We start from the raw sequence: 15,610 nt of genomic DNA, 5'->3' as shown, positions 1-15,610 counted from the left end.
AGGACTTTGCAGGGGGGATATTCAAGGGAAGGACAATTTCCTTTGGGTGCCGAGTCCCCCTCTCCCCCCGGATGAAAATAAATCTCTCTGCAACTCAGGGAAAGGCAGGGCAGCGGAGGGAGCACGGGGGAGACTCCGCTTGCTGTGATTCTCCAAAGGTCAATACACAAAAGTGGAGATGCCCAGGTGTGTGTGTGTGCGTGTGTGTGTTACATTTGTGGAGAGGGCAGGAGGCATCCCTGGACGCATCAACTGAGCAAAAGCCCGAATGCAGAAGCCCTCTGCCCGCTCCTGCCCTCTGCCCACCTTCAGGATGACCCTGTCCACCTCGGTGCCAACGGGCGAATACAGGATCTTGGGGTTGCTGGTCATGAGGTGCACCAGGAGGCCCAGGTTGCGCTGCTCCTTGCTGGTGAAGCCCAAAGAGCTCATGTTCCCCTGCCGGAGCGCCTCAGGCTCAATCGTCCTGAAAGGTCAGATTCCGAAGGTCACCGGCATGCCCGCCCGCGCCGGCTCTGAGCAGCGGCTTCCAGGCCGCTCCGGACCCTGACCCCAAAGGAAAGCCCAGACACCCGGGGCCCTCACCGGTTGTTCCCACAGAGGATGGGCTGCAGGCCGGCCCAGAGCTGCACGAACGCCGAGCACTGCCCCTGGGGATCCTCGGCCGGAGACTCGCTCTCGGCCCTGCCCTCCTCGGAGCTGGAATTGGTGCCAGAGGTAAAATTTGCAGCGGAGCCGGTGCTGTTGGGGGCGATGGGGGGCGCTTTTGCGACACAGGCCCCCTTGGGGAGGAGCTTAGCCAGAGCAGAGAGGATGTCCAGGTCCTTCAGCACCTTCTCCATTTCCATCAGGTCCTCCAGCAGGGCATGGAGGCGGCTCTGGGTCAGGGTGTGGTTCACCTCGTCCAGCTTCAGCTGCAGGGTGAAAGATCTGGTTGCAGCCGAGGAGCTCCTCCTCCTCCTCCTCCCCCCTCCTCCTCCTCCTCGGGTGCAATTGCTCTCGGCAGTCCGTGCCCATCCCGACCCTGCACCGGACGCGGAGATGAGGCTCTCGGGGCAGGAGGAGGATGCCCGAGGGCTGGGGAGTGCAGAAGAGTCTCCCCTGCCCACCTCACCTGTTCAACCACCTTGCCGGCTTCCAGCTGGTCCTTCATCTCCACGGCCAGCTGCCTGAAGTAGTCGGCCCGGAGGTTGGAGCTCCGGTTGCAGACAGCAGTGCGATAGGCCCGCAGGAGAGGCTGCTGGCTCTCCGGGATGACCAGGATGCGTCTCAGCTCGTCCTGGCTCTGGCCACACGTCAGGTTCTCCAGCACAGGGGGGGTGAAGAGGATGTTCTGGGGGGGGGGAAGGAAGCAATTGTGGTCACCGAAGGAATGGCCAGAGGGCCCAGTCGGGACCCCCAGGCAAGCAGACCGGCCGTGATGGCACAGTGGATTGTTGGGGCTGGGGGAGGCCGGTGGCTGCCCCCTCCCTGCCTTCCTGAAGCCCCCTCCCCAATCCCCCAGCTGGCCTCCTCCTGGCCCCCTCACCTCCACGTCTCTCACAAAGGACTGTGGGCTGTCGGAGCTGGGGGTCTCTGCCATGGGGCTGGCCAGGCCCATGGCGTGGGAGAAGAGCCGGAGGATGGCCTTCCGCTGGGCGCCTTTTAGGGGGTGTCGCAGCGCTTGCCGGACCAGCCCATCTTCCATCATCTTCAGGCTGCCCAGGAAGTTTTTCTGGGGAGGGGAAGAGTGGAGAAGTGGGACTGGAGACCCTCCAAATCCGGCTGATGCCCTTCAGGCTCTGCGGCTTCATCCCCCTCTCCTTGGGGCTTTTACACACCACCGGCCCCCTCCCTGCCTCGGTTATCGCAATGCTTTCCCCCCCCCCGAAGTCTTTGACAGACGGACCGGGCTTTTGGACCAAACGGGAACAATCCATTCGCCCCCCCCCCTTTCTTGAACCAGCCAGAGTCCACCTATCGCCCCAGCCAGCCCCTTGTCCATCCTCCCTCTCCGCTCCCCCACCTGCCATGACCAGCAACACGAAGCCTCACCTCCGGGCGATGCCGCTTGTCCACTGGGCCAAAGCCATCGGCAGAGCCGGGAGACATGCCAAAGACGAGCCGGTAGACCTACAGAGAGAACTCTCAATCTTTGACCCCCTGCAACTCCCTCCCCTCCCCTCCCCTCCAGGCCTGCAGCCTGATTGTCCCCCCAGGTCTGTGCCTGCAGCTGACACCCTCTCCCCCCCTCCTCCCCCACCAACCTCTCTCAGGTTGATGCTGGAGCCCGTGAGCAGCCCCACCGTCTCGTTGGACAAGGAGAGGTTCTGCATGAGGAAGCGGTGAAGCTCCGTCTTGTCCTTGGCGATGGCGTCCAGGGAGAAGCCGGGGGCTGCCAAGAAAGGAGGAAAAGGAGGTAAATGGGGAGGGGGAGACAGGGCAGGGCAGGGAGCGCACACAGGGAGAGAGCCCACCCTCAGGCGGGCAGCAGCTCGGCGTGTCCCCAGACGCAGCAACCTTCGGGCAACCAGAAGAGACAAGCAGCTGCATCCTGGCCTGCCCTTCCCCACAGGGGAGGACCCCGACCCACCTGTGTGGCTGGCAAACTGGGTCTCCACCGCGCTGGGCCCGCTGCTGCTGCTGCTGCTGCCGAGAGACTCCAGGTGGCGCCGGAGAGACTCCAACTCCTCCTCTGGGCCGGCATGATCCGGGTCGAACAAGTTGCTCTTCTCCACCACCTCATTCAGCCGCTCCAGCAACTGGGTCACCCTGCACGGAAGATGGGGGGGGGAGGAGGCATGTGTGAACGGGGGGGGGGGCACCCTGAGAGGTGCCCTGGCTTCCTTCAGCCCTTTGCCCTTGCCAGAGTTGGTGGAGAAAACAGCCTGAAGTCTGCCCAGCCTTGCCCACGTTTGCTCTCTGGAAATACGACAGCCAAAACTCCCCCCTTGCAACTGGAAGGGTGACCGATGCCTCCCTGAAGGGCTCCAGGGGCCTCGGAGGGGCCAAGGAGGCCCTTTTCCCTCGGGAAGCCCCTCTCTCCGGCCGCCAACCACCTTTGTCAGGAATGCCGGAAACCGGGGCGTTTGGGGTGCGGACCCACCTGGAATTGGAGTACTGCAGAAAGCCGAACCCATCGCGCTGCCCGTCGGGGCACAGGGACTGCATGACGGGCAGGATGCCGGCCGAGGTGAGGGGCGATGCTGTGTAGTAAGCTAGAGAAGGAAGAGTGTGAGAAAAGAGGGGTGGGTGGAAACCTGACAGGGTGTGTAAGAAGACCCACAACCAGTTCGGAGAGCAGTGTGAAAGTCAGATCAGTTTGGGGGAGTTCCTTCCAGTTAGCCAGAGGGACAGTTCAGAGGGTTAAAGGTCAGCGGTCCTTCTATCAAATTCCCCCTCAGAATTGGCCTTCTCCAAGCTAAGGGTGCTCTTGAGATGCCCTGGATCACATGGCCCATGACACTTGGCAAGGGGGTATGGGTTCTGTAGTCCAGCACCTCAGGAGAACACCAGCATGGAGAAGCTGGTCCTTTGCACACAACCAAGCTGGCATCGTGTCTGTCCCAAGGCGGAACTCCAGTCTGCTGGCAGCCTCTTCTCAAGTGGAATTTGGAGCCAAAACAAAACCTTCCCCCAGTATTACGAGGTTTAAAACCAATCCGCAAAGATAAATTTGCCGTAACTCAATTTTAAAAAAAAAAAATATTACAATTTTGTTTTAGAGCTCTAGGTGCCCTTCTTCAGACAATAAAAAGTTGGACTTTAAATGTCCGGCCTGAATTCCAGGATCTCCAGAGATTTCAAAAGACGCAGCTTGATCCGACCATTTCCCTCCAGGAAAGGTTTACTCAGAAGAACGATTAGTCTCTCAACAAACATGCACCGAGATCTAGTTGTGTTTATTGTCCGGTGCTTCCGTGTCGGGGGGCATTGGCGGTTCTGCAAGCGCCTGAGTTGGTGACCCATCCAGCTCAGAAGCCAGGAAACCAGTGACCTTTCACCCCCCATGGCCAAAGGCAGATGGCTTTGGACAACCTGTTAGTCACATCCTAGGGGGCAAGTTTAAAAGACGGGGAGGATGGTCTAGGCGGGGCAGGAGGGAATTAAGCCACGTAACACCCTCCAGGGCCCAACTCTGATCAACTGCAGGAAAGAAAGCAGGATGGGGGGGGGCGGAAATAAACAAGCTAGGTATGGATCTAGAGGGAGGTGGATCGCAATGGTGGCAAATAACCCTCTGCGGCCTTTTTGGGGGGCTGCCCTGATTTTGGAGGGTTTTGCGATTCCCAAAGTTGCAAAGGAGCTGGTGGTGTTTAGGGAAGGGCCTTGGATTCTGAATTTGCAGAGGACCTTCTGCCCCTGTGGCACCCCCAAAGGTTACCCGCCACCATGACTGGGAGGGCTACGAACGTGACAGGAGATTGGGGAAAGCCAGGATTAAAACAATGTTAGTCAACTAGGGGGCAAACAGCCTCCCGAAGACGTGGCTGCTGCCCAAAGGAAACCAACTTACAGACTAGAGGTAACACAGGCGCAAAAGAAGTCAGGTCGGGGAAAAGAAAAGAAAAGCAAAATAAGAGTGGGGGGGAAAGAAGAAAAAAAAACATTTCAGAAACAAAAGAAAAACAAACCTCAAAGCAAATCGGGCAGATCATGGCCATGATGCCTCAGAGGGCAGAACTGGCAGTCTGGGCCGTTTCCCCTGGGCCAGGGGGCATTACCAAAGGGGGCACCTGAAGGTTGCTCCCAATTGCAACGGGGCTCAATTAAGTCGGATGACCCTGCCTGGTTGCAGGAGGTTGGCTCCTTTCAGACAAACCCTGATCAGCTGCAACCGCGTGGGAATCCCTTCCCGGCCCCCGTGGCCCCTGGGACTCCTGGGGAGGCCCCAAAGCCAGCACCCTTGCCATCTGGCTTGGCTGGGGCAGCCGCTCTGGGGAGAGGCTGCCCATTGCATCTCTGCAGGAGTTTCTGCACCAGGCGGGCTCGCTCCAGGCAGCCCCTCCCTCTGAGCTAGGACGTCTTCGGCAGGGACAGCGGGCTCACTCCAGGGCGCAGCCTCCCTCGCTGGGCTTTGTCTTCCCGGGGAGGCCTTCTTGCCACTGGGTGAAAGGCTTCACCTGTGGACTTTGTGCCTGCGGCCATCGGGGAAGACTCACCCGTTTTACCAGATTCCTCCGGGCAGCCAGGGGCTTACCTTCCTTCACTGCGATGGTGGGCTTTTTCTGCCTCAGCCCCAGCAGGATGAAGAAGAGCACCAGCGGGATGAAGATTTCGAAGGAGAGCACCCACTGGAGGGGGGGGGGAGAAAGAGCTTGGATGAGTCGAAGGCCAGGGGGAGACCTCCAGGCAGAGCCCCCCGTTGCCCAGGAGCTGGCTGGAAGGCAAAGGGGGTGACACAGGCACCCCGCTGGCATCTTCTGTGCCGAAGGAACAGGCTGACGAGGACTCCCAAATCCGAGAGTGGCTTAGGCTCCCCCAAGTCACCCGCCCCTTTGCTAGCAAGGGGGTGGAAGTGGATCAGGACGACAACCTGGGAATGCCAACCAGGCCTCCTGACTCACTGACCTAGATTCGAAACACACAACGCTCCAGCTCTTCTGGTGGCAACATCCCATGTTTGTTCTGTTTGAGTGAGGTTAACTAGTGCAAGCCCAGGATGCCGGGCAATGGAGCATTCAAAGTATTGTGAAAATGGGGAAGGAGGGAGGGAGGGAGCATCGTTGAGCAAGATCCCCACTCAGACCCTCCTACCCCTCCAGCACCCCTTCCTACCCCGTCTGCCCACCTGGACCCCCATTTTGCTCTTCATGCTTAGGGCAGCTCCGAACACCGCCTGCCTCCCCTCCAGACCCAACAGAAGTGACCCCTTTCTCTCCTCAGAAGGGTCCACCTGTAAAGGTGCCCTTGGCCACGACTGACCGGCTGGTTCTTCCCCGGAGTTGTTGACTTAAAGAGGCCTTCCTAAAATGGGGACCCGGGGGGGGGGAGGCTTCAGCACCACAGTCCTAGCCTTCCTTGGAGGCTGCCTGAAACTCGGGAGGCCACACCTGAGCAACCGAGTCCCCCCCTCCCCTGCCAGATTCCCACACTAAGGAAGCTCCCTGGAGGGACATGCAAAGAACATGGGGGGAGGAGGATCTTCGTATCCCGCCTGGAGATCACTCAGAGGAGGTTGAAATTCTCTTTTGAAAATGAAAAGGGGAGCATGCAGGGAAACATTTTGGCCAGGTACCAATGAGAAGCTTCCTCTGCTGGGAAAGGCCCAGGGCAGAGACGCATTCGGGCTTCAGATCCACCAGCTTCTCACGCCCAACCCGAGTCAAGCCACAAGGCACGTTTCCTCCAGGGAGGGCAGCCGTCTCCCCAATGGCTCCCTCCTCCTTTGTTTACTGATGGGAAGCTCACAATTGTCACTTTGTCACCAGAAACATGAGCCCTGTTTTATTAGTTGGTTTCTACCAGGCAGCGCCAAGCATTCGGGCGTCAGAATGGCCGTCTTGCCTTCAGCCATTAACATTTTGGAAGGAAGCTGCCACGCCTGGTGGTGTTTACAGTGGAAGGTGCCGGACGGCATCGTCCCTCCGAAGGGCTCGGGCCATCGGCACCTGGGGCGTCCCAAGGACCAACTGGGGAGTGCTGAGGCAGACCGAAGAGGGGGAAGCCACACCTGGACCCTGGGACGGCTCCTTGCTCAAGCTGGCCAACTGGAAAAGGGCAGGCAAAGAGGGTGGTGCTGCCCGCAGCCCACCTGGCTCTCCAGGCCGAGTGAGCGACCCTCGGGCCAAACCCCTGCAAGACGGGGCTGCTTTACCGCAGCCCAAAGCAGAGTATTTATTTCACACGTTATTATTTCCTTCTTTGTGACTCTGGAATCCAGGAAGTCTTTGCCTGTATACTTGCAGAGAGATTTCCTTGGGCAAAATTGCAGCAATAACCACTGCCTCAACAGTTAAAAACATCGAAGTGTCCCAGCAACAGAGAATTTTCCTGTTAACACACAACAACCGAAAGGGGGAAAGGAAAGATACACAACCCCGGGGGGGGGGGCAGAGAGCCCTGCCCAGTCTTCGCAGAGGGGGGTACCTGCGCAGGGGAGGCTCCCCGCTGGCCCTTTATGGGAGGGGGCAAGTGGATCATGCCTTTGATCCAGTTTGCTCCCCCCCTTCCCTTTTGGATCTCTTTGCAATTTATTTTTTATTTTATTTTTTTTTGAAAAAATAGCCTTATGAAGAAGATCCTCTTTGCTACGTTTCCATAGAAACCAAATCCGGGTTTGCCTTGCAAGCAGGCACGCCGTTCTGTCCGCCGGAGTGAATCACCCCTCGACAGTAACTGGGTTCAGACCCTGCTCGCACACACACACCCAAAACCCTGCAAATCCAACCCCTGCCACCCTTCCCCAAAGATGGTGACGGAGAGGAGCAATGGGAGGGGCTCCCCACTCATCCCCGCCCCCTCTGCTTTTGAGTCTCCCAGAGGGAAAGTTCTCCCCCCTCCTTGGAAGAGGAGCAGGATCTGTGGAAAACGGAGAGCAGAAAGAGACTATTCCTGCTCAGCTGGATAAACAGGCCTTTTCTCTTTCCTTCCCTCCACATCCCACGTAGGCTCACGTAGGCTCTCTGTGGGCTAAAGGACAGGCCGGCTGGCAGCTGCCTGGCAGCCTCTTTTCTTCTTTTTTTTTCTTTTGCAATGACCAAATGGGACAAAGGTCCACCAGGCACTTCTCAGCTCTTTCCGGAAAAATCCGTGGCTCTCGGGTGCCGCTGCCGCCTAGGCTCCTGGCTCTGCACTCCTCCCAGGAGTGTTTACCAGACTCACCTGTGCCCTATCAGGAAAGGGCGGGGTGTGTGTGTGTGTGTGGCTGTTTAGCAGAAGACGACAACACAGCTTGTGATGCAACTGTGCAGGGCTGGGAGGAAGGAGCTAGAGGGAGCGCCTCCTCCCCCCCCCCCCAGTGAAAGTCATGGGCAGTAAAAGGATGGTCTGGTTTCCTCCTTTCTTCTTCTTGCAAAACTCGGAGTGGCAAAACATGGGCTAACAACCGTCAACCGACACGGGAAGAGGACTAGAGAAATCCACCTACAGCAGTGTTTCTCAACCTTGACCATTTTAAGGCATGTGGACTTCAACTCCCAGAATTCCACAGCCAGCAATGCTGGCTGTGGAATTCTGGGAGTTGAAGTCCACATGCCTTAAAATGGTCAAGGTTGAGAAACACTGACCTACAGATTATACTCGGCTGATCTTGACACTCAGGGGCTGCCTCTCTTAGTGTTTCTCCCCTCTGGCAACTTTAAGATGTGTGGACTACAATTCCCCAAGCAGCTTGCCGGGATGAATTCGGACGCTTCGGAGAACTGACTAAACTCTAGAGCAGTGTTTCTCAGTCATGAGAACACCAAGAGGCAGGGACTTTCTCTCCCAGAATTCCCCAGCCAGCTTGCTGCTTGGGGAATTCTGGGAGTGGAAACCCACCCATCTGAAAGTCGCCAAAGTGGAGAAACACCGGCCTAGCCAGGTGTCTGGGAAGGGGAGGATCAGACTGGAGGCATCGGATTTGTCCTTGGCACCTTCGGCAATAATAAAAAACTGTCACGCAGGTGCAAACTGGCTTTTAATGCTCTTTCTCCTGTTAGTGTTCTTGCTGGGGGTGAAATGCCATTTTTCTGGCCTGTTTCCCTGCCCACCTCTCCCTCTCTTTCACTTCCGGACTGATAAATCAAAGAGTTCCTGGTAAATTATGACTTTGCCCCGGATCCCCAAGGCAAGCAACACTGGGCAGCTCCCCGGTCTTGCTGCAGCTGCGGGCAGCTTCTCAGGCAGAGGCAAGGAGGGCTGGGCCCCTGGCAGTCACTTGCCAAACAGAATGGCCCCATGTTCCCCCCCCCCCGTGGGAATCTCTCGCCATGCCACCAAGCACCACCTGCCCTCCTGAGGCAAGGCAGGTGTGTGCCTCCCCTGGTTGCCTTCACTGCTGAGAAGGAAATGACTGGCTGGATGAAAAGAGCTGAACTCCCAGAACAAAAGGACCAGTTCAAAGTCTCCCCCCCCCCAGCGGGAGTAGCACCCAGCAGTTTGCACCATCCAAGCCTCTTTGTGCCTCATTGTGTCAAAAGCCACCCTGCCGGGGGAAGCAGCCTCCTTGCCTTCAGTTGTGAGAAACGTCAGGGATGTGACCACGAGGGTCCTGCCTAGAGACCCCACACCGTGTGAGGAAAGAGAGACCTTCCCCGCGTGGGATCCGAAGCTGGCCTGGCCGCTTCCTCACCAGCCCCAGAGTGATGGATCTGAAAAGATTTCATCACCATAGAATGTCCAGCCTCAGAGTTAATTACAAAGTATTTTCTTTTCAACTTTTAAAACACATCCTGTAACAAATCTGTGCCTGTTTCTAAATATATGAATTCTGCATCAAACAACAACAAACTGCCTCTCTCTCCTGTAGTCTAAAGGGTGCTTTGCTTTAAGTGAGATTAAAAGGCAGGGCTTTTTCTTCTTAGCCCCCTTCCCCTCTAACTTAAAGATAAAAAGCATGGGATAAGGGGGGGGGAGGGAGGAAATTGATCTGCACAGCTCAAGTTATGTGCCTAGTGGAACAGCTGCCCAAAGATAAGGTGGGTGGATGCCTAGCATGACACCCAGTTGAGTGCCTAAAATTAAAATCTGCAACTTTATTCATGGCCTCCAAAAAAACAGCTGCTATTCTACTCAGGGTTGGGGTTTGTTTGTTTTTTGCTTACATGAGCCTTTAGCCCTCCCTCTATCTTCAGCACATAGTCAAAAGCTGCAAGAGAGTCGCCTCGCTTCTGCCTCCCCAGATTTTCATGCACAAGACAAGAGGATTAAAAGATGAGCAGAACTGCCCACCCTGTTCCTAGCTTTAGAGCAGGAGGGTGGGTGGGTGGGTGGGTGGGTGGGAGGACGGCAGGCAAAGAAAATCCATGCATCAAACAGAGAAGATGCTTCCAGCAGCTCTCAGAAGCTTCCCAGAAACTCACAGCCGAGGTGGCGTTGACGTCCTAGTGGACAAATCCCCCTTTGTCCAGGCGGGGAGGTCAGCTTCAGCAGGCCAGCAAAATCTCTCCTTTTCAAGCAGGAAGAACAATGGAAAGACCCACAGCTGAGTGTGGGTTTGTGTCAAAGCTGCAACTAAAGGGCTTTCTCCCCCCCCCCCCCCCGCCAGATGTCCCTTAACCGAGCTTCAGATCTGCAAGGTCTCTGTAAACAGACCAGCATACTAAGAAAAGACCCATCTGGGCTGATGCGCACCAAGTGGGACCAGGCTGTTCTGGCCCCCAGATTGGACCAGACGGGGGGACCCCAGGAGAGGAGCAATAGAGGGGGGCCTCATCATACAGAGACATAGCTCCCAAACTCTTCAGGGCAGCTTTTCTCCCCTCACCTGGATCTGAAAGCAAGGAGATCCTTTAAAGACCCTGGAGGTAAATAAAATCCAGCAACATTTGCCATGCTCAGGAGACATGTGACACGTCTATGTGAGAGCCTCTTCTCTGCTCCTCTCACCAGGATCCAGCAGGAGCTTGTACAGAAAGGGGGGGAGTGAACACCCCCGCCCCAAATTTAGCCAAAGTCTGGCCAGACTAGGAGTCTCTCCTTTGAGGCTGCACCAGCTTTATGCGGATTGTTCAACCCAACCTGCCTGATTTCCTAGAGGGGGGCAAAAAAAAGGGGCTTAAATGCAGCCACTCCCTTTAGAGCAGCAACTCTTAAGATGGCTGGACTTCCCTTCCCAGAATTCCCCAGCCAGCTTTGGGAACCAGGTTCTCTCCCAACACAAACTTTGTTTGCTCTGTTCTTAGGAAAATCAGTTTACCGACAGGGTTCGTCTATTTTGCTATGCAACACAGAGACAGGAGGGCCTCCAATAGAAAAGGAACAAAAACAGAAGAATGTTCCAGAAAAAGCACAGGTTTTTTTTTTATTATTATTATCTGGCCAGAGCTAAAGAAGGAGCTCTCCGTTGGGTCAGGCCCAGCCCAGCTCTTGGTGTCAAAATGGACACAGCCCTGCAAGGTTTGTCAGCATCCACACAAAAGCCTCCCCTGCCTTTGGGGAACTGTTTTGTCTCCTCAAGACCAGGGAGATTTTGCAAGGTCTCCTCTCCAAGCCCTGGTTGGGCTTTCCTGCCAGGGGCCACATCCCTGCCCAGGAAGCTGAAATCCAGCCTCTCCGCTGGAAAGGGAGCAAACGGCTGTTCCGCAGCAGAAGCTTCTGCAGAATTTATACGAACAGCCCCCCCCCCCCAAGCTGCTGAGCCAGTGGTGCTGCTGCTGCTGCTGCTGCAGAGGGCTTAGCCAGATCCTCCACATTACCATGGGCATAAATTAGGGGGAGGGGAGCCAAGCACCGGGGAGGCTCTCTCTCTTCTGCAGAGGACAGGAGCCAGGGCCGCAAATGAAATGACGGTTCCAAGAACGGGCAGATTGCTGAATTGTTCAGAGGGAGGTCAAAGATAAAGAGAAAGCGATGCCAGAGGAAGCAGCCAAACTCTGCAAGGCTATCAAGCTGCCCCAAGATAACAAATGACCCAGGGATGCCCCGGCTCTAAACACCAAAATCCCATCCAGGGCTTCCTCCAGCCCTTTCCTAAGAAGGGCCCCAGATCAAGCTGCCTCCGTGAGGCTGGCCACACAGAAACCTCTTTAATGGTCTAATCATCATGCAGCAGAGAGGGGGGGGGGATGAAAGACACCCCCCAGCCCTGGGTGGCACAAGAATGCCTGCACACCCCCTGCACATCTAGGGTGCCTGGGTAGCCCCAGACTGCGCAATCGGAGCCCTGGTCCTGAGCTGGGGGGAGAAGAACCAAGCAGGTGCTGATTTCCACAGGTGGAGGAATCCCCTCCTGGATTATGGACTGCAATTCTGGTTTTCAAGCTCTGGCTGTACCCCACAGCAGCCACGGATGAAGCTGCCCCACAAAAGGGCTGCAGATGATAAACCCTGCAGAGCTCACGTAACATCACGGCCTTCGTATAACTTTGGGGAGCGTCTCTGCGCTTTGCCCCTAACTCTCTTGGTCAGCTCCCTGCAGGCTTCGGCCTCCGTCCCTCAACAGGAAAAGGGCAGGAGAGCAAATGCCAGTGCCCCGCCTCCATGCCAGCCTGGTGCCTTAAAGCCTGGTGATGCCTCTGCCTGACCACTCTTATGCCAGTGAAGAGCTTAACTTCCTCCAGCAAACAGGAGGGGGATTCCTACTCCTCGCTGCCCCAAACCCCCACCCACCATGAGGAGGATACCCCCCTCCTAGACGATAGGACGGCACAATTAGCTACCGCAGGAAAGGACAGTTTTCTCCACAACTAGCATCATGATTCATGCCAGTGCAGGACCTGTGGCCGTGAGTCCCACAGGCCAGGGAGTGGGCAGAGCTCCTGAAAGGCAGATGCCAGGCAGCTGGGAGCACCACACAGATTGCAAAGCGCCTTGCAAAGCGAGAACCAAGCCTCCCCTGGCGAGGCTGGTGCTAACGAGGGATAAATGCCAGGTTTATTTTTAAATAGGGGAGCAGAGATAAAATTGTGTCAACAACAGAGTTGAACTGCTTTTGGCTCAGCTTAGCACAATTGGGGGACCCTCCTGCCTCTGGCTTTGCCTTCCACATGAAGCCGGACACCGCCAGGGTTTTATTCCGACAACCCTGGTTCAGACAAAACCGGCCCCGGCCCCCCTTATCATCTCTAAGGGCTGGGAAACAACCCACAAACTGGCCCACCTGGTTGCTCTCTAGATGTGCTGGACTACAACTTCCATGATTCCCAACACCTTGGCTGTCTGACAGAGATGGGCTTTCCTTGCCCCATCTCCAAGCCAGAGGAAGTTGGGGAAGGCTCAGAGGCTCAGGATACCCCACCAGGACCTGTTGCGGATTTCTGTCTCTTTCTACAAAAAGGCCTTTGAAGCCTCTTCCACCCTTGACCTGGAAAGGGGAGGGAAGGGCGGCCGGCAGGGACGGCTCACCTTTGGGGGACAGGTGGAGGCAGCCCTCCGCCCAGCCTCTTTGCAGGCTCTCCAAATGCCATCATCAACGGGGGGGGGGGAATTTCGAGCCCCGATTGGCCCTCTCGGCATTTCACCCCCTCCAACAAAGGCCGAGCCCTCCAGCTCCCCTCCTGCCCTTCCAGCGAGCGGCAGAGGGTCTTCCGAGCAGACCCCTTCCCCACAGTGTGGAAGCAGAGAGATTGGGAGGGGGTCTTCGGACGCCCACCCCAGCTGCTCGGCGGGACCCTTCCCTAAGCCCCTGGACAAATAGTGCAAGGAAACCTCGGCCACCCCAAGGCTGCCAGCCCCTGGGCAGCCCCGCCGGCCGAGGGGGAGGGCGCCCAGCCCCCGTCCCCTTTCTCCCCTCCCCCCCTTTCTTCCCCTCCNGGGGGGCGCAGTTGCAGAACGCAAGGCCGCCCACCGCGGCGACCCCCTCGCCCGAACGGAGGCGGCGGCGGCTTCGACGGAGCAACAGCCGATCCTTTCCCTCTGCTGCAGACGGGGGGAGAGGCGGGCAGCCTCGCACACACCCGCCCGAGAGGCAGGCAGGCAGGCAGGCAGGCAGGCGGGCGGGCGGGCGGGGCGGGGCGACGGGCCTTAGCCCAGCTCCCGCACAGTTCCTGCTCCCGGGGAGGCGCCGCGCAGCCCCCGCCCGGCCAAGGCGCTCCCCGTTCTCCGCCGCCGCGGCTACCGCAAAGCCGGCGAGCCCAGCGCCGCCCCCCAGCCTCGGCGGGGCTCAGCCCGGTCTCTTAGAGCGGCAGCCGGCCCGGAGACCCTGCGGGGGCAGCGGAGAGCGCCTCCCTCCCTCCCTCCCTCCTCCCGTCTCTTTAAAAAAACAGACGCGTTAGGGCACGTTGGCGGATTTGCAGATTATTGACAGCCCAGGGCGGCCGATCCCAAGGAACCGGGGCTCATTCGACAGGCGACGGCTAAGCCAGGGCTCGGGGGCAGGAGCAGAGGCCACCTGCAGAAGGCTGGCGCGGCTCACCCCTCGGAGAGTTTCCTCCAAGCTGGAAGCAGCTGCCCGCTGCCCACCGAACCCCAGGGCGATGCGGGATCAACGGCCCAGCTGGAAGCCCCCGGTACAAAATGGAGCCTCCACGTACAGGAGCAGGAGACCCCCCATAGGGGAAGATCCCAGGGCTCACATCGCACTTCCGCTATTGTGTCCAGGGGTCTTGGGTGGGCTGCTGCTGCTGGAATCCAGCTTCCAGATGTTGCGGCGGGGGGTGTGTGTGTTTCCCCCTGGAAGAACCGAAAAGGCCTCCCGGCGCGTTTCCCGTCCGTCGTGGAGAGGGGCGGCGGCGGCGGCGGAGAAGCCCGGGGGGAGATGGGGGGTGGGCGCGCGCCCGGGCCCTGGCTTGAGCGGGCTGAGGCTGGCAGAGTCGCTAGGACTTCACTTCCCACAATTCCTTCTGAGCGCGCTGTGGGCTGCTGGGAGATGTAGGACGGAGGTCCTCCCCTTCCCCCTGACTGGGATTAAAGGGGTCTGTCTGGGCCGCGCAGCAGCGGAGGCGCCCGGTCTTCGGCCAAGAGGCCGGCTCCCAATCCGAGAGAGGCTCCCCTTCCGCAGGCTGCCTCGGGAACCGATCCAGCCGCCTGAGGAAGCTCCGTGGCCGCGGGAGCGCCGCGTGTTCCCCCGGCTCCTCTCCCGGCCTCCTCGGTGCCTGCAGCGGAAGGATGCTGCGGAAGGCGGGAGCGCCCTGCCCGGGCCCTGGCGTTGTGGGTCCGCCATCCTCACACAAACACACCGAGGGTGCCCCTTCGCAACGGTGGGACACCCGCGGAGCCCGGGGGCGGGTGCAGGAGCTGCCCCTGGAGAGAAACGTCAGATCGGCAAACTATTAATAAATAAAAAAAAAACTTTTTTTTCAGTGCTGGGAGGATCGAAATAAAACAAAATAAAATAAATCCTGTGTGGATCCCACAACGCGAGTTTCTTTCGGCCTTGTCAAGACAGTTCAGCTTTCAAGAGCGGTGGGGAAGCAGCCAATCGGTGGGCGGCAGCGGGCCCCCGCAGGAGGGGATCTGGGCTGCGATTGGTTGCTGTGAGAGTAAAGGGGCGGTTCCTTTTTTCCCGCCTTTCCCCCCGTACGATTTACCTCATGATGGCCCCGCTGGGTCGAGGTCCTGGCGCTGCTCCCGTCCGCCTCTCTCGGCAGACATTCATTGACTCGGCAGTTCCTGTCAGCATCTCCACCTTCCCCGACGGGCCCTTTCCTGGGCTTGTGCAAAACCCCAGAAGGGCCCCCGGGGGACACCGACTGCCACGCTTCCCCTGTGCCCCGAGCCCCTTGGCCGGACCACACCATCCATTATCCCCAGCCAGCAGGGCAAAGGTTATCAGGACGCAAGATAAAGGCCATTTCAGGAACCAGTGCAGCCCAGCTGAAGCCAAGAAAGGGGGGGAAGGCTGCAAAAGTCAAGACTTTTGCGGAAACAAAACCCAGCTGTTGGGGGGCAGCCAGAGATTGGGGGGGGTGCCAAAGCCAGACCTGCAGCTGGCACTGAACTGGGCCACCCCAGCTCGGTTCCCCTTTTGCTTTCATGCCCCAGATCTCCTTCCAGAGCTGCAAGCTAAGGAACCGCTTGGGCCAGATCTGGTGGTGGGGAGTTACACAGG

General features: G+C 58.0%; 1 protein-coding gene across 1 annotated transcript in view; it reads right to left on the bottom strand.

Annotated features, from left to right (window-relative positions):
- The window catches only part of ABCA2 (ATP binding cassette subfamily A member 2), a 31,391-nt gene extending 16,092 nt beyond the window's left edge, over positions 1-15,299 (bottom strand). Inside the window, exons 1-10 of the mRNA XM_029286264.1 lie at positions 15,090-15,299; positions 5,180-5,273; positions 3,086-3,197; positions 2,573-2,751; positions 2,247-2,374; positions 2,035-2,112; positions 1,529-1,714; positions 1,115-1,333; positions 586-914; positions 307-466 (exon numbers count right to left, since the gene is read on the bottom strand). Coding sequence (XP_029142097.1) covers positions 307-466; positions 586-914; positions 1,115-1,333; positions 1,529-1,714; positions 2,035-2,112; positions 2,247-2,374; positions 2,573-2,751; positions 3,086-3,197; positions 5,180-5,273; positions 15,090-15,299 — 1,695 coding nt within the window. The remainder of the gene's footprint in view (positions 1-306; positions 467-585; positions 915-1,114; positions 1,334-1,528; positions 1,715-2,034; positions 2,113-2,246; positions 2,375-2,572; positions 2,752-3,085; positions 3,198-5,179; positions 5,274-15,089) is intronic.
- Between the last annotated feature and the right edge of the window lie 311 nt (positions 15,300-15,610).

The sequence above is a fragment of the Protobothrops mucrosquamatus genome, unplaced genomic scaffold (genome assembly GCF_001527695.2).
Source record: "Protobothrops mucrosquamatus isolate PMUCROS unplaced genomic scaffold, P.Mucros_1.0 scaffold3202, whole genome shotgun sequence".
NCBI lineage: Eukaryota > Metazoa > Chordata > Lepidosauria > Squamata > Viperidae > Protobothrops > Protobothrops mucrosquamatus.
Note: the sequence above shows the minus strand (reverse complement) of the source record. Positions and strands in the feature narration are given on the sequence as shown.